The 24,106-nt window shown below is 37.1% G+C and overlaps 2 protein-coding genes across 4 annotated transcripts in view; one reads left to right on the forward strand and one right to left on the reverse strand.

Annotated features, from left to right (window-relative positions):
- Positions 1–8,590: 8,590 nt before the first annotated feature.
- LOC127952565 (uncharacterized) overlaps positions 8,591–24,106 on the reverse strand; it is a 299,397-nt gene continuing 283,881 nt past the window's right edge. For both annotated transcript variants that reach the window (XM_052551189.1, XM_052551188.1), the window contains exon 11: positions 8,591–10,467. In XM_052551189.1, coding sequence (XP_052407149.1) covers positions 10,318–10,467 — 150 coding nt within the window. In that variant the 3' untranslated portion in view covers positions 8,591–10,317. The remainder of the gene's footprint in view (positions 10,468–24,106) is intronic.
- Positions 13,718–22,816, forward strand: LOC127952547 (uncharacterized). 2 transcript variants are annotated; one of them, XM_052551160.1, is made up of 10 exons: positions 13,718–13,980; positions 15,463–15,506; positions 17,571–17,751; positions 17,873–17,978; positions 18,067–18,153; positions 18,228–18,380; positions 18,460–18,938; positions 20,039–20,238; positions 21,330–21,489; positions 22,228–22,816. In XM_052551160.1, exons 2-10 carry the CDS (start codon positions 15,498–15,500, stop codon positions 22,377–22,379), a joined length of 1,527 nt encoding a protein of 508 aa, XP_052407120.1. In that variant the 5' UTR covers positions 13,718–13,980; positions 15,463–15,497; the 3' UTR covers positions 22,380–22,816. The 2 variants fall into 2 exon arrangements, with proteins under 2 accessions (XP_052407120.1, XP_052407121.1); XM_052551161.1 differs by having other exon boundaries at positions 13,720–13,980; positions 18,231–18,380.

The following is a 24,106-nucleotide window of genomic DNA, read 5'->3' on the forward strand; positions in this document are numbered from 1 at the left end:
TCGCCTCCAGCAGCGTGACACATTTACATCAATCTACACCCCCCCTCCAGCAGATGGAACTAGCGGAGGCGTAGGAGACTTAGGAGGGGAAGGGGACTCTGAATCATTGCAGCTCAATAAAGGTAAAACAGGCAAGTGTGTGTGTGTGTGTGTGTGTGTGTGTGTGTTGGGTTGTGGAGGGTTTCTAACAGGACTTCCCGCTGAAGCTAAGCAGGGTTGTGCTGGTCAGTATCTGGACGGAGACTCCTGGTAAAACTAGGTTGTGTTGTAAGAGGTGTTAGTGAGGCCAGCAGGGGGCGCTCACCCTGGGGTCTGTGTGGCTCCTAATCATCCTCTGGATTGGCTCTGTGTCTCTCTCTCTCCTCTACACCTGTAGCGGGTGTGTGTGTTGTACTGTGTCTGCTGTCGTATGTTTCAGGTGGATGCTCTTCACTGATGGAGGTGTAGAGGAGAGACACCACATGACTGTGAAGCGCTTTTGGTGTACAATGTATAAATGTGTCATTCATTCAATCACTGAAAACTTTTTTGTCTTTGTTCTTCAATCCTGTTTATGCAAAAATTGGATAGTGTGGATGTTTTTGTTGTTGTTTTTGTTTTTTGTTGTTTTTGTTTCAGCAAATTGCCTCTCATTGTTAAATCTGTCCCGAGCTAGTGTTGCAATTTACCCCAGAGTTATAACAATAAAACTCTTTGTATTTGACATTAACGCACATAATCTGTGAGCAGCGATAGGGCCTTGTGAATATATTTATACAACTTCATTTGTGTCCATGTTTAATGTTCCAGACTTATGTATTAAAACTAGCAGCTGTAGTTGGTCCGGGAGACTTGCTCATGATGCATTTAACATTTTAAAAGCTTTAAAACATTCAACCTTTTGAAAGCTTTAAAATTATTTATGCAGTAAATTAAATGCTTCTTTATATTAGTAAAACTTAAAAAAAATGTCAAACTATTAAATGTTAAAGGCATTTTGAAACTAATTTCAAAACAATTTCTAACTTCTTTCTTTTGAAATGGCAACAAATTAAACTATAAACATCTTTGCAGGTGCACTAATCAAGTTTATACTGATATTTGCAGTCAAGTATGATGAAAATTACTGACTCTTACATCAAACTGCTTGTAATGTTCCTCATATGTTGCTTTTTAAATAAAAGTGTCTGTGAAATGAACAAATCTGAATGTAATAGCAGAAAAACAAATGCCAAAACTTCTTTGCTTTATTTGAGTCAAACATCAGATTATCAGTTCTTTTCTGTAATATAACAGCTGACCACAGACCACGGATTTATTAACCTAATAAGTTGATAATAGTCTTGAAATAGTTAAGATCATGTATCTTTCTGTGTAAGCAGTTTGTGTGAACTCTTGATAACACAAACATCTCAGAAATGAACATGTGTAGACTGTTGAACACCCATCCACTGCCATTATAAAGCTTGAAAGAGCCATAATGTGTAATAAAACTCTGCCTGAATTCATCTGAAAGAAGAAAGTCATACACACCTAGGATGACTTGAGGGTGAGTAAATCGAGGGCTAATTTTAAGTATGCTTTCAAAATCAAAAGCATTTTTATTGTTGAAATAATTTAACAGTTTAAAACTGTTCAATCATATGTGCAAAAAAAATGGATAAAAATGTTTTAGTTTTTTTGATGAAAAAGGAGTTTATCAAAAAGAACACTTAGTAAAATCTCGTATCAAAGCCAGGCTGTTTTTTAAGGACACGTGTGTTTTAAGGTCAAGTTGTGTCCTCACTTTTTGTCAACACGGTCAGACGTTGATGAAAATGTAATAAATCAGGGAATATGAGGGGCAGCTGTCAGTCTGAAGGACCCTCTCGTCACATTCACCTCTGCATCAGTGTCAGACAGACTCTGGTAAGATTTATGGTTTGAGAATATTTTTAATTCTTATGTTTATATTTCTTGTGTCACAACTATGATACTATGTTACACCATCTTCCAGGGGAAGTTGTGGCCAAGTGGTTAGAGGGTTTGACTCCTAACCCAAGGGTTGTAGGTTTGAGTCTTGGGCTGGCAATACCACGACTGGATGGTTCACGAACTATTGAAGGGGGGTATTTGAATAATTGCAGCCTTTTTTTTTTTTGGTCTTGTAGACTATCTGCAAACATCATTTATTTAAAATACCTTATTCAGGACAGTACTAAATGAAAAATAACATGCATTTAGTATGATCTCTCATATTTTTATTATTCACATTTTGACAGATTATGTAAGGGGTTTCCCAAACTTTTGCATGGCACTGTATTTGGAGCATTGGCATCGCTAGATTAGGCCTTAATAAACCCATTTTTGTGAAAACCTCAAATTAGACTACATTTTATAATATTTAATAATAATGTATATATATATTTTTTGCATGTAGCTCAAAACTAGACTGTGCTCAGTCTGACTCATTTTACCAGCATGGGTTATTTATAATCATATCACAACATATACACAGCTAGTTATTAAAGAAACCAGAAATAAAGAATAGAAACTGGCATCTAAGGGAAGATTTACACAACAACGATACTGTAACGAGACTCACTCGAAGTGGGATCCATAAGCAGGCTTTATTAACAATAATCAGGGTCAGGATCAGCAAACACAACAGCGTGGATCAGGCAGAATCGTGGTCGTTAAACAAAAGTCCAATAATCAATAGCAATAGTCAGAAGACAGGCAGTAACAATCGAAGACGGGGAACAGACAATATCAGCAACAGGTAATCAAACAGGATATGAACACTCAGAAACGTACACCATAGTAAACACAAGACCTCACGATGAACACAAGGAAACTGGGAGCTTTATACTGAAGTCCAATGAGCTACAGCTGTAGCATAATCAGAGTCCAAGGATGGGGCTTGTGGGAAATGTAGTGTGAGTCAGTGTAGGTGAGTGAATGGATGTGTGTGTGTGTGTGTGTGTGTGTGTGTGTGCGCTAGTATTCGGGTGATGGAGCCCTCTGCTAGTCAGAGAAAGGAATCACGGGGTTCATCTCATTAACAGACTATAAAAATTGAAAAGTTTTTCCCTCACCTTTTTGAAAAGTTGGGTGGACAGGCATCAGTTTTGTCAAAACAACCCCCATTCACACACATACATTACTTAAAAAAGCTAAAAGCACTGTGTTATGCATTTACATTATTAGATTAGCACTGTTAACATCAAGAGATAGCAGATAGCAGAGAGGGTGAGTGTGAGCATAGGTTACGTTGAAAAGTGACATGTGGAGGGTAAGTGATGTGTCAGGAACCATGTTGAGGTTAAAAGTGAGGAGGAAGTGATCCGAGGTGTGCTGTAGAGTGACCAATACTTGTGTTGCAGTGTTGTGTGTGTAAATAAGGTCCAGCTGGTTGCCTGATTTGTGACATGCATACGTGCCGTTTTTCCCAGACGTGTCCTGGCAAGGATTTCTATATTGCCTAAAAGGTTTTCCTGTTTCATCTGTTTTCAGTTTAAAGCAGTGCTGCACAGACAATCGGCGCATGACATTAAAATAAACAACCGAAAAAGAGATATAGAAATCCTGGCCGTAATGCGTCCGGGGAAAATGGCACATACTGAATGGTCACCCAACCATAGTTATTAGAGGTTTATCTAGGTGGATGCTGAAGTCTACAAGCAGTACTAGGGGAGTACCATCCTCAGGAAAAGTTGAGAGCAGCACATCTAATTCATCAATGAAGTTGCCCAGTGGTCCTGAGGGTCGATAAACAACTATAAAATGGATTTTAAGAGGGTGGGTGATAGAGGTTGAATGTTCAATAATTAGAAAGGAGCAGACCAGTACCTCCACCTCTTCCAGTCATACGGGGGGAGTGGGAAAATGAGATATTATTAAAGAGTGCTGCAGGTGTAGCGGTGCCCTCTAGTTTGATCCAGGTCTCTTTCAGGGCCATGAGGTTAAGTCTTGATTGACTAGTACAAGAAGTAATCTGTAGTACTGCAGAATTCCCAGAGAATAACAGAAAAAGAAAAGTAGTGTTTTAGTAGAAATATGAAAAGTGCACGTTGTTAGGATTGTGCTGCCTATTTTGCGAGATTTTTCAAGTGAGTTTCTTTAATAACCTCTGCGGTCAAACACACTGCGTTCTCACAGCCAGCAATAACATGTTTCCAAACCTCAACAGTGAGATCACTGCTCTGAAAATATTAGAAAGAGATGTGACGTGCGGCCAAGTATAGAAACCCATTCTCGGAATTTATTCTCTTCACCAAAATCATCACAAGTGCTCACACACACACACACACTTCTTGTTCGTCCATCACAGTTGATGATGACCATGGCACGTTTTGTCACTTTGTTGGGTTTTGATGAGTGCTCAGATGGCTGAAGAGGCCAATCCGAGCCCGGAATTCCCTGTGGCACACTGGACAGGTCAGGGACGATGTAGAGCTCTGAGGTACAGCCACATGTCCTTCCTTGGTAGATTTGCGCTGCTGCCTCTTCAAGATAGCACAGGAGATTCTCCTGCTCTCACAGAGGACTGCACCGTCCTGGACTTTTCTTCTCCAGGCAGGTCGGTCCTGTGCTGGGGATTCCCAGCTTTTCAGGTCGAGTCCAAAGCTCTTCAAGGAAGCTTTAAGGGTGTCCTTGTAGCGCTTTTTGGGGCCACCTTGTGCTCGCTTGCCATTTTTCAGCTTGCCAAAAAAGACTTGTTTTGGAAGTCTCACGTAGGGCATTCTGGTCATGTGGCCAGTCCATCTAAGCTGTTCCTTCGCAAGCATGGTGTAGATAGGTAGGTATTTGCCTTGCTGAGGACTTCCGTGTCAGGGATTCTGTCTTGCCACTTGATCCTCAGCAGTTTCCCACACACACACACACAGCTGTGAGTAGTGATCATGCGCGCGCACACACACAAACACACACACACACACCACACATACACACACACACACACACACACGCACACACGCACACACACACACTTGTGCATAATTGCAATCAATAAATAAAGTCTAATTAAGTTGTTCAGATGAACAAAGCACAAGGTTTTATTGCCTAATTAGAATTTTAATTGTTTGGTCAGACAGTTTGTATATTATATATTCACATTCATAAATCAGGGATTAAACGTGGAGTTATGTATGCTATATATCAAAACAAGCTTATGTGCACAATACCTGTAACTGCGCTTTGCATTTTGCGAGATTGACATGCTAAATGGCAGACTAACCCAGTTTACTCTCATTCATTTTGTTCACGAACGAGATATGCTATACCAGTTCATTTCATTCATGAACGACACATCCGTTCTTTCAACTCATTCACAAACGACATGTGTGCCAGTTAAGTCATTTCATTCACGAACGAGATGTACTAAATCATTCAACTCATTCATGAACGACAAGGGTATTAGTTCAGTCATTTCATTCACAAACGATAAGATCTCTAGATCTCGTTCAGACTCATATGAAACTAGTTCATTGAAGGGCGTATTCATTCACTACATTCAACAAATCACATGCTCTGTCACATATCATACTCAAAGGCTATTGGCTCAAGGTTGAGTAATTCTTTGACAGGATGAAATGGTTTAGTTATCCAGATCACTGAGCTGCGCATGCGCTGCTTATAGCACCGCGCTGCTGTGGAGGGAGAAACTTCAGTGAACGAGAAATACGAGTCAGTGCATTGCGTGAACGAGAACGATTCGTTCACTTAAAAGATTCGTTCAAAAAGAACGATTCGTTCACAAATGACACATCACTAACACACACACACCGTGGCAGTGAGCAGTCATTACTCTTGAACCAGTGTGGTTTTAGACATGGAGAAGTACACTTTCATTGACGTATTTGAAAGAATCTTTATTTCTGTGTGCAGATGCTTGGACTGAAGTTAAGCTTCATGAAAATCATTACATGACAGATGCAGATGATAAAAATGTGTTATACCTCATTCTTTGTGTTTCTGTTTAATAATCATTTGACACTCAGGATAAACAGGCAGATCCAGTAGTAATGAAAAGATGTATCAAGACTTAAGCTCTTAAGACCCTGCGGCCTCATGTGAGGACATTATATTTTTGTGAATTTAAACAAGACTTCGCAAAGTGTCTGTGTGTAAGTGCTGCTTATATGTGTGTGTAAATGAGGTGCAGGTGTGGCAAGGAGATTAGCTGATGAATGAGGTGCAGGTGTAGCAAGTTGATAGTGATGCAGTGACTCATGGGAGATGTAGTTCGGGTGTGGTACAACAGTATGAGAGGTGCTAGTGTCCATCTGATGATATGGTTACATCTGGTGGTTGATGGGTGGAATGGTCCTGAGTGGAAGTACTGAAGTTCATGGGCACTCCAGCTAATGATCGTGACACATGTCCTCTATGGAGGACATAGCATAGTGTATGAATATATATATATATATATATATATATATTTTTTTTTTTTTTTTTTTTTTTTTTTTTTATGTTATGCTTTGTCCTCTGTAGACGACTTCTTATATGCAGAAACGTTTTCTAAAACATTGCAGTTTTGTTTGCATGTTTTGTGAATATAAAAATAAAATTTGTACAGATTACATTTTCCATTGTACTTAATGATGTACACCTCTGCATGCAGACCCCCAACTGTGCAAATTCATTTATAGATTTAAAACCCATGTTCTGCAGAGTTCAGCTCCAACACACTTGCTTGGACATTGCTACTGATCCTGAAGACCTTGCTTAGCTTAGGTCTGTTTATTTGGGGTAGCTAAACTCCACAGGACACTGGCCCTCCAGGAGCAGGACTGAGACACCTAACATTAGCTCTTTACATTCAATGCATGTGATTTATCAACACCTATTACATCTTAAAATGTACAGCTGATGAAAAATACAAAAGTTCCAGATGGAAAAACATTAAATGCATAAACCAGTGTTAATAAACTATATCTTAAAAATAAATTTGGATGGGAATGGGAATAGGAAGTTTTAAGTAGCTGTAAAGCTTGAAGTGTGAAGTTTATTCTTGTACACAGATATGGGATATTCATGGCAGTACACATGAAATTCATGTATTTATTTGTCATTTGAACTGATGTAAACAGCCCTTTCTAGTGGACAAGGGAATATTGTTGGATGGTTCTCACTCTGAAAAACTAGACAAAAGCACTATTCGGATGGGATTAGTTTTCTAAACTTTGTTTGAGTTTCGATTCACCTGACGTCTGTGATTTTCATGTACCAATTCAGACGGGATTATCTCCGTGTTTATTACAGAGGTGGGAGGGTCTGATTTGTGCGTCTGGGCGTCACAGAGATCATGCGCTCTGCAATTTAGAATGATTGCCTTAGTATTATTACTAGGGATGTGCATCTCCATAACTGAGGCCGATGCGATACGCATCTCGATGCATAGCCAACGATACGATACATTAAAGATACATGAAGCAGCTAGCGATGCGATACGATACGATACACCTCTGTTACAATGCAGTGCGATCCAATTTCGATTCGATTCAACACGATTCGATGCGGTATGATGCAATGAAACAAATCATGATATGCATTTCATTATGTTACAGATACTTTTATTTCTTTGTTTCAGACAACAAATCATAAATTAACTTAAGTGCCTTCTGATTTGTAGTGCATGACCCTTATACAAATAGGCTTTGGTAGTGCAAAAAAATATTAAATAAAACCAAATGTTTTTTTCCTGTTTTGTCCCTACTTAAACTTTTAAAAGCTCAAACATTTAACAGTGAAACAATTTAAGGATGCTGCTCAGAGGTAAACTGAAGAAATGTTCCATAACATGCTAGCAGATGAATGTGCTTTCAGCAGACAGGCTTACTCAGTGAACAGAAAACAGGTGCTATTTTGACATAACCAATAATAATATGAAGTACCAAAAAAAAAAAAAAAAAAAAAATTGTCAGTTATTTCATAACTGTATTCAAATGTAAAAAAAAAATAATGAAAATAAAATAAACTAGTATAGGCAGTCACAGGCTGCTGTAAACCAGACTCATCAGATTAAATTTAACTTAAATATGCTCTTTTAAGTTTTTTCTTAAGAAATATCAGTTGATCCGAGCAGAACTGTTAGGCAACTTCGATTGAAAAAAAGTTTTGATCGTTTGCTCACCCGGCGTCCCGCTAGCAGTGGCAGGTTCAGCTAAATCCAAGAGAGAGGACGAGGAGGAGGAGGCGGCCGGCGTCTCCAAACTCACACCGTGTCGGCGCTTCAGGTGTGTTGTCAGATTTGTCGTGCTGCCTGTATATTTTATAGTGGCACGACATATTTTACAAATTGCATGGGTTTTATCAAGATTCCCAGCTTTCTTATAAAAGCCAAAGTGTTTCCACACACTGGATTTGTAATTACTTGGTGGAGGATGCAACTGCTCTACCTCTGCCATGTTAATCTATGTGACTTTCTTGACACGCCCCGGTCTCTGTGGTGTTGTGAAAGGCTACGTCATCACGCAACAGTGAAGAGAGACATGCTTGAAAAACAGTTTAGAAGGGTGAAAACAATCTAAAAATATTATTCCTTTTCTAAATAATGAAAGTATAGTTATCTACTAATAATTATAAATAAATAAATCTGGGTTTACCGACGCAGATATGTTAGAAACGATGCATCGCGATACAAAAGCCAATTTGAATCCGATGCACACTTTTTAAACAGATGCATCGCATCTTTAACTTTTTAAGCCGATGCACCGAGCGAATCGGGGAATCTTCCCATCCCTAATTATTACACAATAAATACTAAATGGCTAGCATGGCAAAACCATGTTAATGTGTGGTTCCTTTAGTTTAACTTGTTTTCCTTTTTTTTTTTTTTTTTATTAAATCTAATTAAAACATTATGTAACTGAGTACATAAATGAACGTGAGTAATCTTACCTGATGCTGATATTACAATAGCCGGTATTAACAGTTTACGCGATTTTGCTCTCGATTTTATTATTTGTATTACTTTTTTATTATTATTTATTTTTATTTGCCGCTAAGCAAATATATCAAACATCCGCGCGGTAAGAGCATCTACGGTAATTCACGTTGGCCAAAACACACAAGGAAACGCGTTGTGAAATAAAATATCACTGGCAAACACAAACATTCGCATACGGACGGGATTAGTTTTCTCAGAGGATCACTGAGTTTGCTGAAAAACAGTGGGTAATTTGCTCTGGAATTATCACAGAGGTTGTGTGAGAAAAACACAGACGTGGCAGATTCGGACGGGATTAAAATCACCAAGTACGTCTGTGAAACGCAGATTTCTCTAACGACCCCCTGTAAAACTAGTCCCGTCCGAATAGGGCTAAAGTCTTTAAGCCCTTTCTAGTGGACATTAAGTGTTAAGGCCTTCATCGCTTATATAATGAAAGTCACTAGGATTTTTTGAGAAGGTAAAAGTCTGACCAGTTATACAGCAACGAGTCAGACGAAGATCTGAACTGAATTTGGTTAAACATTAAAGTTCTAGTCGGTGTCAAATCACTCTCATAATAAATAATAATAATGTTCAAATATATGTTTGCTTTCTCAAACCCAACAAAGAAGACTAGAAGAACTATTTGCACTGTATTTATCAGTGGGACAATATTCATACAATACTGTAACCTAGAAATAGTTTAAAGGGGTCACTTTGCCCAGCTACATCTGATTCAAATATTATGCTATTTAACAGTGAGTGGTGGTTTCAGACATTATAGTGCTGCACTCTTATTCTGTCTGAAAGAATAAAAAGACCACGCTGAAGGCGGAGCAATTCGACCAATCAGATGAGAGGAGTGTTTCAGCTCAAGTGCGAAGCCAAAACAATTTTTTAATCTCAAATGAAAAAAATTAGAAAGTGAGCCAAAATAAAATTTTCCATTTGTTAAACTTAACGGAATAACGAATAAATGAGCCATTTTTCCATTTCTTGTTATTGCATTCTAAATAAGAAATGAAATTATCAAAACTTACACGGATCTGGCGCCTGCACAATCCAATCACGTTTGAGAGGGAAACAGTAAAATTGAGGGTTTCCAAAATTTTTCTTTTTTCCTTTTTTTTTCCCATCCACACGGAGACGCGTTTCTGTGAATACGCACAATTTTTTTTATCGGATAGGTGTTTCTTCTCAGGGATCCTGTGTTTTGGAAGAGTGAAACCAATGTTTTTTTAAACCGGGTCCCAGAGTGGATCAATTTGAGGACACCGCCTTTGCGTTTTTGTTTGGACAGCGAATCATACTACAGCTAAAAAAAAGAAAGAAAAAAAGTTTATTTCATAATGATATTTTCCCCCTCATTTTAAATATTATTATACAATGATAGGATAAATCTTTGTGATTTTTTAAATGAAAGATCAAAGGATTAACAATGCATATGAATTTGCATATGTGTCTGATTTGTGATGGTTCTTGTTCACAGAGGCATAAAGTTGACTGCAGTTTTCCTGAGCTCCAGCTTTTGTTCCTCTGATGGAAGCGTAAGTCACTTTATCATCACAGCGAACCTGAATCAACATCACAGTCTCTGTTTCAACCCACAGTTATTACAGAATGAGGTCTGAGCTCAATTCAAGACAGATTTATATAAGAATAAAACTAATACAGGTCATGTTGAGGAAGATCAAGAACTGTTTGCTCACCTTGTTCTTCTTGGAAATATTATTTATTGTACGCAGTAATAACCATAATTCACTTCATCTGTCTGCACCAAAACACGAGTGAAGACTCATTATTTTACTGCAAATGTTTAAATCAAATATCTGTAAAAACTTCAGGTTCAGTCAAAATCTATCACACAAACATGATGAAATAAAAAGGTGATGACAGGAATAACTGTTAAATATAACCAAATACGAAAATAAACATTAATAACTGAAGATTAATCATACTGTTCACTGTGAGCAGGACGAATTGAAATGTTGATTGCGTCATTGTTTCCTTTATATTTCTTTCTATCTGTGAGCTTTAGAGCAGAAACAGTAGAAATACACTAACTTGTGCTGATCTAATGTGAGTAATAAGAGTGTGATATTTCAGAGTCAGTCTTTTGTGGAGTTTATGGTTATTAATAACTCATAGATCAACAAAACTCACCACAGAGTCATCAGTCTTTCTTCTGACATCTGAAAAATAATGACATGAGAACAGTTATGATCAAACTGTCTCTAATGAAGATGACAATCAGTTTCTAAAAGAGTTTAGAAGAATTAGTGCTGGAATAGAAACATTATTTCTGTTAACTCAACATTCTTAAAAAACGCTGGGTTGTTTTTTCAACCCAAATGCTGGGTTGAGACCATTGGATAGGACTTTGGGTTGTTTTAACCCAACTTTGGGTTCAAAATTTGTCTCTTCTATAATCCAGCGGGGCTGGGTTGGGAACATGGACGTGAAGGAGAGCACGCACGTAAGGTTAAGATCGTACGTCTCCAGTGCCAGCAGCCGCCATTTTCTCAGCGTGAAAGAAGCGAGAAGCGAGTGAAAGACATAATGCTAAGTAAAGATCCAAAGTGTAAAGTAATCGTTTTGTTTACCCAGTTGTATGAAAGGCGGAAGGTTTTATGAAAGGCGGAAACAAAGGAGCTTAACGTTATATAAAAAATGGCAGATGCGGTTTTCGCCTCAGAAACGGAGGACTTAACGGCCTCATTTAATGTTACTGAACGGAAGAGGTACTTTTAATATAACGGTCGTGAATGTCTTATGTCATATTTACATAAGATTCTACTTTATCTGCACTTTTTGAGGCGTTAATAGACGGTTATGGTTACAGTCACACTCATTTTTTTTTGCGGTTAAACTGAATGCACGTTAGTCTCCTAAAGGAAACAGCATTGTGTAGTAAAGACGAGCATAATTATGTTGAGGCTGTTGAAGTGATAACTGTTAAAAGTATGTTTTACATGTAATATTTCAGTCATTGTCCCAGCGCCGAGAGTTAAAGACACAGAAGCTGTTTGTGTGAGAGTCGCAGACTGTGTGAGGAGGAGGAGCTGTTCTTCTGAAGAGAGGGACAGACGGGTTTAAGGAGGGTAAACTTCAGAATAACATCAAGTTATCTTTATTTTTACTAAGACTAAAATAATGTTTGTTTCTGTAGATGTTGAAATCCAGAGAAAAGATAACTTCATTTTTTTTTAGAAAATTAATGTTTCTGTTGTGTCCTTCCTGTTTACTTCACATTTTGATGCAACAACAGTGTGATCACATGTTCATATTTTATTGAAACGATTGATGTCCCTCTTTGCAGAACTCAAACTAACTGGAGTTAAGGGGACAGAAGTCTGCTTGTGTGAGGAGGTGGTTTTCTCAGCAGAAAGATAAGGCAAGTACCCAGTCAGCAAACAAATTTGGCCCAGATTTGGCATGTGTCTGGCGCAGCTGGCATTCATCCGGCACTGGCATACAGAACGTGGGCCAAACATGGCCCGGGTTTGGCAGAGATGGCACTGGATTTAAGATGGCACCCAAGACATGGGCCAGATGTCAAATGGAGTATTTGGCCCAAATGTCAAATATAGATATGTGGGCCATATATGTATGGCCGATCCTGAGCCACATTTAAAATCCTTTTCAAATATTTTTGAGTAAAATCCCAATGTTTTCCCATACAGAAAGGTAATATATTCACAAATATGTGAAACACTGTAAAATATATTGAAATACATTTTGAAAATATATTTTTAAAATGCATAACACAAGCTCATGTTGCGTATTTAATTATGTGTGTTTATATGTAAAATTATATTGATGCCTCATGACAGGCGATTATATGATGTATGATATTATACCTTATATTGTAGAATAGTATCCTGATATTATATATGACTGACTTAAAACAATGTTTTGCATTCACTGCTTTCATATTCTCATTCAGTTTACAGTTTGATGTAGCCCTATCCAATTAAACAATACATGATTAGGTTTCAGGACATTTTATTTGACTTTATGTACTACTCAGTAAACAAATTTGGACCAGATTTGGCATGCGTCTGGCACAGCTGCATCTATCCGGAACTGGCATACAGCATGTGGGCCAAACATGGCCCGGGTTTGGTAGAGATGGCACTGGGTTAAAAACGGCACCCAAGACATGGGCCAGATGTCAAATATAGATATGTGGGCCACATAAGTATAGCCGATCTTGACCCACATTTAAAATCCATTTCAAATATTTTTGATTCAAATTTTATATTTTTGATAAAACTGTAATTGTTTGATTTCAGTTCCTGCACATTGCTAAATAACTACTTAGACCACATTTTTTTATGCCATGTCCTGTACACCAGTGCACTTTTCATAATTTAAAATTTTTCCACTGTAATTTCTATGAGATATATGATTAAATCCTGCATTCAATATTATATTGTATTATAATATTCAAAGTTACTCTATGATAATTTCCGTTACCAGTTGGTTAATTAAGATGATCACAAATTGAAGATATATGTGATTGGAGAGATTAAATATATTTGAGAAATGATAGAAACGTGTTGCCATTTATGACAGATATTTCTAGAAACACAGCTTCCGCATGAATCAGTGGATTAGTGTCAGTTAGCCCAATTTGCGCCAATCAGGATTTCAAAATCCCGGAAATGCGAAGCTGACCTATCAGAGCGAAATTGGCCGAAAGGCGCAATTATCAAATGCAGAGCTTCATGGGATTGTAGTTTTTTTACCCAGTTGGCTTTAACACACATAGTCTCGTACTTTTGTATTTTTTACAAATGTTCAAATATTTTTTATTTCGGATCGAATATTGTACACGTTGTGATTCAAGTTTTAGCTGGTTGTTATGATTCATGGTTTATAACGCTTTAAATCAACAAATCTCCAAAGAGGAAAAGTGAATGAAAATACTCCCGGAACCAGTAGGTCGAAAAAGTGGGCGGGCGCTTCAGTCTTGCACAGACTTCAGAAACGGTCAAGCACTGAACCGGGATTTCGGGGAAAAAAACGGGAACCGCTGTGTCCATTTTGTTTTACTGTCTTTGCGGGGAAAGCCAGCAGAGTTGGTAAGTGAAAACTTGTATCATTAAAGTTTAATTAAGTACATAAAAGGACTTTAGTAAAGCTTTAATTAATTGATGTGTGAACATGCTATCGAAACTGTTCTAATTATAATTTGCACGCCAATTGTTTAAACGCAGTTTTAAATACAATAAATTAACATGTCCAAAAAGTCAGTCATTGTCTTATGTCACTTAAATGTAATCATCTTTGGCAGATGATGCAAGTTAGGGTTGCATGTTATGATATTTGTGGTTGGAACAAATTTCTGTAAAACTATATAGTACGGGCCAAGAGTTTGGAAAGATTGCTGTTTTTAATGTATTTGAAAGAAGTTTTTTCTGCTCATCAATCCTGCATTTATTTGATTAAAAAATATTTTTATTACTCAAGTCTATCACATGATCTTTTAAAAATCATATTATGTGTTGGGTGTTGGGAACAGTTCTGCTGCCTAATATATTTGCTGAATAAAAGGTTAAAAATAACTGCATTTATAAAAATAAAAATCTTCTTTACGATCACGTTTTAGCAATTTAACACATCCTTGCTGAATAAGATATTTATTTATTTCAAAAATAGAAAGAAAAAAAATACTGACCCCAAATTACTGACCAGTAGTGTATATTGTTGTTACAAAAGATTTATATTTTGAAAACATTTGCTTCTTTTTTTATTTGTATGTTATTTTACTTTTTAATCATTAAAGTATCCTAAAAAAGTATCACATGTTCTGGAAAAATATTAAGCAGCAGAACTGTTCCCAACTTTGATAATGAATCATCATATTAGAATGATTTCTAAAGGATCATCTGATAGACTCGAGTAATGATCCTGAATATTCAGCTTTGCATCAGAGAAATATGTAATAATTTAAAGTATAATAAATGGAAAACCAATTATTTTTAAATTGTAATAATATATCACAATATTACATTTATTTTCTGTATTTCTGATCAAATAAATGCAAGCTTGATGAGCAGAAGAAACTTCTTTCAAAAACATTAAAAATAGTAATGTGTCCAAACTTTTGGCCCATACTGTATATTAAATGTTAAAATAAAAATAAAATTGTTCAACCAATATTTTAGAATTTGTCATGTTGAAATTGAGTAAATGCTCGAAAAAGGGGTATTGTTCTTTTATTCTACTTCACTTTGAATATAATAAGTAATAATATGTTTTTTAAATGAACTAAAAAATTTGTAATTAGGCATCAAAAATATTCAGTATACTGCATCCTCAATACAATCTATGTATTGAGTTTTAATGATGATTAATTGTTTTTAATTAGTGGTTTTAGTTAATCATCAAACTGCTAATCATTTCATTGTTAAAGCTAGTTTGCTTTCGCGATTACAACTGTATTGTTACTGTATTGTGAATTTTTTTTCAGAATGCAAGCAGAGGCTGAAAAAAACGTATCTTTTTCTGGTATTTCATTATAGTCTATTAAAAACAAAATAATATGTATTTTTTATTTTTAGGAGGAAGAACAAAAAGGATTCTGTAAAGTCACAGTATGGATAAGGTATGGAAGTACAATGATAGGAGCAATTCCAGAAGAAGGGCACTAAAACTAGTCAGTGAATTGATTGGCGATGTGGAACATAGGGAGGGGGAGGTGGAGGACGATTTTGAGTTAAGTGTTTGTGTTGATGCTTCGGGGGAATCAGACATGGAAATTAGTGATGAAGGAAGTGACCATCAGAATATTGAAGCAGATGTTGAGGATAAGGAAGTACATGAAGAGGCTGCAGTTTCTGTTGAGGACCAGTCTGATCTTCAAGATCCTTGTTGTCAGAGAGATTTGCAGTGTTCACTAGTAGATTGGGCAATTGAATTTGGAATTTCATTAATTGCTTTGTCAGCACTTCTTACCATTCTCAAAGTCCATCATTCCTCTCTGCCTAAGGATGGAAGAACGTTGCTGAAAACAAAAACAAGATACAACATTAGGAGTATAGCTGGTGGTGTGTTTCATTATTGTGGAATTCTGAATTCATTTAGGAAAATCCTTGATAGCGTTTGGCATACTGTGGCAGACAAACATGTCTTCAAGCTACAGTTGAATTTTGATGGACTACCACTCTTCAAGAGTACTAGTACACAGTTTTGGCCGATTCTTGGTTTGCTGCAAGGTCACACTAAGGCACCAGTGTTGATTGGACTTTTTTGTGGTACTTCAAAGCCAAATTCTTTGGCTGATTATCTTCATGATCTGGTTCACGAGCTAAAAATGTTGAGGGATGGGTTTCTGTTCAAGCAGAAAACATTCTTTTTGAATGTTGTTTCAGTTATGTGCGATACCCCTGCCCGAGCCTTCATCAGAGGTGTGAAGTCACACACTGCATATCATGGATGTGACAAGTGTCATCAAACAGGTGTCTGGAAATCAAATCGAATGACATTTCCTGAGGTGAATGCAAAGCGCAGAACTGATGAGAGTTTTAGGCAAGCAACTGATGAAGAACACCACATTCAGCACTCACCTCTTACAGACATTGGCATTGACATGGTCACTTGTTTCCCTCACGATTACATGCACTTGGTTTGTCTGGGTGTAATGCGGCGTCTTTTAGACTTGTGGATCAGCACCATCGGTCCCTTGCACTGTCGCATATCATCCATTCAAGCTTCCATGGTGTCAGATAGACTTCTTGCACTGAGAAGTTACATTCCAAGTGAGTTTGCTCGAAGGCCTCGGGCACTGGCAGATCGATGTAGGTGGAAAGCAACAGAGCTACGCCAATTTTTGTTATACACTGGTCCAGTTGTGCTGAATGGTGTTTTACAGACTCAAATCTATGACAACTTCATGCTTTTGTCTGTAGCTGTGTACATTTTGGCAAGTCCAGAATTTTGTATGGAGATGAATGACTTTGCAAATACTCTGTTGCGTTCATTTGTTGAACACTTTGGCCAGCTTTATGGTGAAGAGTTTTTGGTTTATAATATTCATGGGCTGGTGCACCTCAGTGAAGATGTCAAAATCCATGGCAATCTAGATCTAATATCAGGATTTCCCTTTGAAAATTTCTTAGGAAAACTCAAAAAACTGGTACGAGGGCCATGCAATCCTTTGACTCAGGTGATGCGTAGATTGTCAGAGATAGAAAATAGCAACTACAGTTGTGATGTAGAAGAGGCAATTCAAAAATTGGATAAAGAACATTCGGATGGGCCAGTACCAGAGTGCTTCTCGCAACAAGCTCATCAATTTAAAGTTCTCGCGATTGATGATGTAGTTGTGAAGCTCAATGAGAGAGATTCTTGTGTCAGAATTGACAATAAGTTGGTTTTAGTCCAAAACATTGTTGAGGATAAAGGTGCAGTATACCTTGTGGGCAAAGAATATAAACAGGTGGAACACTTCTTTAAATATCCTATTGATTCAAAAGAGTTGGGAATTTATGTGGCTTCCAACCTCTCCACAAATGTCAAGTGTTTCATGACAGGAAAGAAGCTGCAGAAGTATGTGAGATTGCCATTCCGAAACAAATTTGTTGTTGTTCCACTCCTGCATCAAGAGAAATAACTCTGAAGATGCTTGTGTATAATAGTTGGCTAAGGAATATCATTCTTGTCTCTTTAGATGTTTCACATTGTTGTCTTTGACAAGACAAATGAGGTTGAAGTTGTGCCTTCAGTCTGGATTAAAAATGGAGAGTGCATGTGGCCTCCAAATAAGATAGATATAACAAAAGCTGTGAAATCACAGGAGAGTCCTGGAGATGACTGGAAGCCCCATAAGGCCAGAATTATTTTCACGTCACGTGAGTTGTTTTGCCACCACTTTCTTCAAATTGAATAGTTATAAAAAGTTAAAAGTAATAAATAATAGTTAAAATCACAGTTTTACTTTGTAAATTAATTTTTGTGATGCTGTTTTTCCAGATGACTACAAGGAAGCTAGACGCAAACTACCACTTGCTGTTGATCACACAGACATTGATCAGACCGATGGAGGAGACTCACCAATTACATTTCAAAGAAAAAGAATGTAGGTTTGGTTTTGGTTTGTTTGTTTAATGTTTTGCACCACATTTACAAATAAAAGCCTATCTTGAAATTGATAAATGTGATGTTAGACCCAAGAACATTCTTTTCCCTGGAGAAGACGACGACGATGATAATGCGATGGAAGAGCACCTGAAAGAACCAAAATCAAGAAAAGGGTAGGAAGCTTCTGCTTTTTATAATGATAATGTATTTTATCACAGCAGATAAATGACATTTATGTACTTTTAAGCAGAAGGTATTCTATACCCGATGCTCCGAAAATTGCTAGACATGCCAACAAATTAGACCCAGGAAAGCCAAACTGCCCTAAGATCTTCCACAGTACTCTTGCCCTCCACAATGATGAGATGGAAGGAATTAAAGCAACAAAGTCCAAAAAAAAGTAAGAAACATCAGCCATTTTAAATTACAGTGCATTTTATCCCAGCTGTTAAAGGACTAAGATGTTTTGTACTTTGCAGGAGGTATGCCTTACCTAATGCTCCAGTGATCTCTAGGGAACAGATTTCTCCTGCAGTAGACAACCTCCACCTTAGTGGCCAAGGCAGAACTGACCTTCATTCACGCGATCATAGCAGTCCTGATGTTAGCCTACATGGCCAAAGCAGTCCTCACCTTCGTCCACATGGCCAAAAGAGTCCCAATCTTCTCCCAAGTTGCTACAGTCCTGACTTGTATGCAGATTGCCACAGCACTCCTGAGATCCACTCAAGTCAGCAGAGCAGCATTGCTATGTTATCATCGGGCTGGAATTTTCTCTCCGAGAGTTGTACATTAAGTAAATCAAGCACTGAGACCCTTTTAAGCCAAGCCAACGTTGAGGTCAGAAGACCAGCCCATAAAAGTAAAGAGATCCATAAAAAAAAGCACTCCGAACCTTCGCCGCTCCCTCAGCCACACCAGACCACGGACATCGAGCAAACATCCAGTCACCAAATTTGTGAGTATATTAGTGTTTAGCCCTTTTCACACAGGGAATGCACTGATAGTGTGTCATGGGATTAGCCTCAGGATTGTCTGATTTTGCTTAATTCACATTGCCAGTGATTTTCCGCAATCTGTGCTAGAGATGTGCAACAGTGATCGAGTACTCGAGTACTCGGCTGTGACAGCGATGATCAATCATGAAAACGATGATCGTGGGAAAAAATTCTGATTAGTTACAGCAACACTTTGGGTGGCACCATGAGCTCTTATTGTTTAGCTTGCAACAGCATGAGGTTCAAAGTATAGACATGAGAAGAGAGAAATGCATGGTTTCGAATTCACATAGTGATGTCTGGGTTGGCTACATCTAATTAATCTAATATAGGATGCATTGGCATATTAACATTTATTAACATGCTGAATGCACTGAATATTACATGTTTAGTTTCATTTTCTAGTGTACTGCCCGACAATGATTGAGTTATTTGAGCCAGTCATATTGCTCTCTCTCTCTCTGTTGCGTCTCTCACTCTCTTTCGCTAGTGCATAACTTAGTTCACTGGCATATGCATCCTTTTGTACAGATACAAGTTGTAATGTTAAAGTCAATGTTATCATAATCATAATCTAACTGTTATAATCATGTGTTCATCTTTGATAGACATGTTTGCATGTCATATTTTTATATTAACATTCATTTTCTTAACAGATTTTTATTATCTCCATTACGGCATTGTCCCTCCCCTGCACAAGCCCCTCCCCCTGAGTACTCGATTAATCCATTTTGAAACCTATCGATGATTGAAATTGCCAAAAATGCCCATCCCTGATCTGTGCATGCTCACAGTCATCTGCACAAAACACTTCCTCTATAAAATTGATAGCTATTTAGTGCTCCCTTGCTTGCTGTGTCAAATTTGAATGCATGTGTAATGTTGCTTATTAAATAATGACAACACCAATAGTGTTTTGGTATATAATTGCAATTTATAGGTTTCTGAATTAAAATTTTGTTTAAATGTAGACATTTTATGTTTTCTATAGGTGTCTGGCAAGTAAAATTTGGACAACAAAAAAACCTAATCTGCCTGTCTTTCTCTTTTTTCCTCTTAGTTCTTCTTCGTAATATATTAACAAAACAGGAGATGCTTATGGACCAAATGCGAATTATCATGAAGACCCTCCAGTGTATGCAATCAAGTCAGGAGACAGAGATAGGCCTAGATCGAAATTTGTTGCCTCTCAAAGATCTCACTTCTCTACAGAGCATGGAGGGCAATCTGCGGAGTACTCCTGACCTCCATAAGCAATTGGTATGTGAGCATTTCTTTTAATAACATTAAATCCTAGTTGGCTGGCTTTTATTTTCTAAATAAGTTTCTTTTTCTCTCATTAGCTTTAAGCAAAGCCATGAAAGCCCACACAATAATGAACACTGGATGTTCTGATCACACTGTTGTAATCATATTGTTTGTAAAAACTATGACTAGATGTTGTATGGGGCACACAGCGGATCCGTTTGCATTGTTCTGCATGTTTATAAAAATGTATAGGGTTAATGGTTCATAAAAGAAAAAAAGAAAAGAAAACATTGGTACAGTGAAACGTGAAGATTTGGATTTTATTGGATATGTAGCCTGAACCTAGCTGCCAGTTGTTTAGCATTGGCTGACTCATGAGCTTCCCCATTACATAACAGAAGTCATCTATAGCGATGCTCATCTTTTGTTCAGCCCAATGGTCAGACTGACACATCTGCTAGATAAATATGCTTTTGAGGGCTTTAGACTTGTACTTCTGATGAAATTAAACACTGACACAATTTTTCTTTTTTAATACTGTAAAACTGCTTTCCATTGTGTAAGACTATATATATATATATATATAATATATATATATATATATATATATATATATATATATATATATATATATATATATATATATATATATATATATATATATATATATATGCAACATGTTTTTGTTGTGATAATGACATCTGAACTGATTATAATGGTTCAAAGTTTTCAGCACAAGGTGAAAAATAAGGTGGATACTGCTGATAATTTCAAACTTCTTTTTGACACTGAACGAACAAAAAACTTATCCATTCTTACAGGGCCTTAATGAGAGCCATCTTCCTTAATTAATTTGCATCTCTGCTCTCCTTTTTCCCACAGTAAAATGGCAGTGACGCACAAAGGGAAATGGTTTACACTAGATTAGCCATAAATTGTAATGTGTGAGCACCTAGACAGTTTCTCGTGAGCACACAATATATATATATTTTTTTTTAAGAGAATTTTTGGACCAATTTCAACTATAATAATCTTTGTATTTAGTGATTGAAATTCTAAAATATTAAACCACTGCTTAAAACTAATTACATAAATGATTTCAGGTAAACACTCTGGCTCTTAAAGGTGGGGCGGACGTGCAGGAGTCTGTTTGGAGAATCATGCATGGTCTGTTTACCAACTCCTTGGCGAGGAAAGTTAACATGAGAGGATTGAATGGAAAGATTAGCTTCCTACGCCTACAGATACGAGATGTTGTGATTGGTAAGTTGCCATTTATTCCCAATATGTAAGGAGAGAAACTATTTCCTTATGAAATCAATTCCTCGCAACACGCATGACATCCAACAAAACAATAAACTTTCTAATCTGACAGGAAGATTTGGGAGAAAGACCATTTGCTCATCTGTCCCTGCACCCATCCTTAAAGGAACACTCCACTTTTTTTGAAAATAGGCTAATTTTTGAAAATAGGCTAATAAACTTCCCTAGAGTTAAAAAGTTGAGTTTTACCGTTTTCAAATCCATTCAGCCGATCTCCGGGTCTGGTAGCAGCACTTTATAATAGTTCATTTAAATGGAACCATAATCAGAACCGGAAAATTTCAAGCAATACGCAACCCTACTTATGATCCGTATACTGTAATATGTTGAATTTTGACATTGCCAACCTTTAAATTAAGTTGACAATAAGTAATAAACAGTATTGAGTTGTTGAGTATTTAAAAGTATTATGATCACCATGTATTCTCTGAGTAAGTTACAGAACTGGCGAGTTTGTGTCTGTGCGTTCACTGTTCACAGAGTTCAAATATCTATCTATATATATATATATATATAAATAAACATGATATTGAATGATCTTTCACCTGAAGTAGACAAGTCAGAATTTGAATTTAAATCTGGGTTCAGGTTTTGTTGTAATATTGCATTTGATTCAATATCCACATTACCTGATGATGCATAAGTTAATTCTAAATCATGTGTGCTTGTGTTTTTCAGCGGCTGTGAGACGTAACCGTCTAACATCCGATGCCACAGAGAAAGACATTGATTCCACCGTTAAAAGATGGCTGTATCTGGCCCCAGACAGAGATGGTGGACGGAAAGAAAGGATGAAGAGCAAAGTGCTTAAGGACAATATGACTGGTTAACAGGATTCAGGCTTGGATGTTCAAAAGCTCTGTCGAGAGTTCAAATTGTTCAGTGACAGAATTACTGTTTCAGAGTCATTTGAAGAGTACTACTTGTTCCTAGCCATAAACGTGGACATAAAAAGTGTTTTGTGAAGTGAAACTTGTTGATGAAACATGTTCTAGTGTTATATGTTTAGTGAATCTTGTTCGTGACCAGAAACATGGATGTTCAAGCATTAAGCAAAGCAATGAAACTTGATGATCAAGTACCACTTAAAGTGAAACATCATAAACCAAAAAAACAGCACTTGTTTTATTTTTGTTTTTATTTATTTTTAGCTGAACTGACAGAGGAGTGTCATTTTAGAGAGGAGTTTGTACAACGGAAAAATGTCATGATGAAAAAACAGATGCCAATGCTTTGATGTTTAACACAATTAAATATTTGTTCAGAATACTGTCTTGATGTGACTATTTATCTGGGAGGGGTGTGTAAGTGGCTTGGTTATGGTGGTGTTGAGGCTGACGTGGAATCTAGTCCAGAGTATTGGAGTTATGGGTAATTAACTTGGCCGAGACTTGGTCCAGTTATGGCCCATGTATGGCCTTTGTTTGGAATCCAGACCTGGTCCACACTAGGACCGTCATTCATTGCGGTATGTGGGCCAAGTCTTGTGGGCCAGAGCTGGGCCACAGAAAAATTGGATCATGCTCAGCTGTGGCTCAGTTTTGGGCTTTCTGGTTAAAGACTGGTGTTGATATGGTTTACTTAAGGTTATGTTTTGATTCCATTGTTATATTTCGATCTGGCCCAGTTCTGGGCCAGTTATGGGTAATTAACTTGGCTGAGACTTGGTCCAGTTATGGCCCATGTATGGCTTTTATCTGGAATCCAGACCTGGTCCACACTAGGACCGTCATTCATTGCGGTATGTGGGCCAAGCAAAAGCTGGTTGTGTGGGCCGGAGCTGGGCCAGAGAAAATTTGCTATGTGGGTAGCAGTTTAAGGCAAGTAAACTTCATAATGTCATGTTATCAGTTATCAGTTGTTGTTGTTTTTACTAAGAGTAAAATGTTTGTTTTTTGTTTCTGTAGATCTATACAAAAAAAAAAATGATTTTATATATATATATATATATATATATATATATATATATATATATATATATATATATATATATATATATATATATATATATATATATATATATTTTTTTTTTTTTTTTTTTTTTTTCCAACACTGAAGGACGGAGATATTTATACTATACCCTACTGAATAACTGGAAAAGGAGAGGCTTGATGGAGGAAATGGGGATTATTGTTTCACTGACTTTGATCCACCTGAGTTTGTGTGTGTTTGAATCACCTCAGGAGTTGGTACGAATCCAATATTCCCGGGAGTTTCTTTTACAATGGTACAAGCCTAACAACGTGAAACAACCCGCGGGATTTGGCTATCCTGATTTGGGAAGTTTTTCACCTGTTGCAGTTGGACAAAAACAAAATCGCTCGCGACAAAATGGCTCTATATTTAAATTTCGAAAGAGAGGACGGAAAGGAGGTGTTCGTCAGAAAATGAAAAAAAAAAACTAATTCTTTCTAAAACTCCTCTCCCTATAATTTTGTTAACGAATGTGCAGTCTTTACGTAAAAAGATGGATTAGCTCCAAGCTATGGTGAAATTCCAGCATGACAACAGAAAAAAATAGTGCAACTATCTTTATGAACTGTATAATTATATAATG

The sequence above is a fragment of the Carassius gibelio genome, chromosome B3 (genome assembly GCF_023724105.1).
Source record: "Carassius gibelio isolate Cgi1373 ecotype wild population from Czech Republic chromosome B3, carGib1.2-hapl.c, whole genome shotgun sequence".
Classification (NCBI taxonomy): domain Eukaryota; kingdom Metazoa; phylum Chordata; class Actinopteri; order Cypriniformes; family Cyprinidae; genus Carassius; species Carassius gibelio.

Bases quoted from the DNA above. Each gene is read 5' to 3' on its own strand.
- LOC127952547 (XM_052551160.1), top strand. The intron at 17,752-17,872 runs GTGAGTTGTTTT...CTGTTTTTCCAG, and splicing joins CAGAATTATTTTCACGTCAC to ATGACTACAAGGAAGCTAGA. The intron at 18,939-20,038 runs GTGAGTATATTA...TTTTCCTCTTAG, and splicing joins AACATCCAGTCACCAAATTT to TTCTTCTTCGTAATATATTA.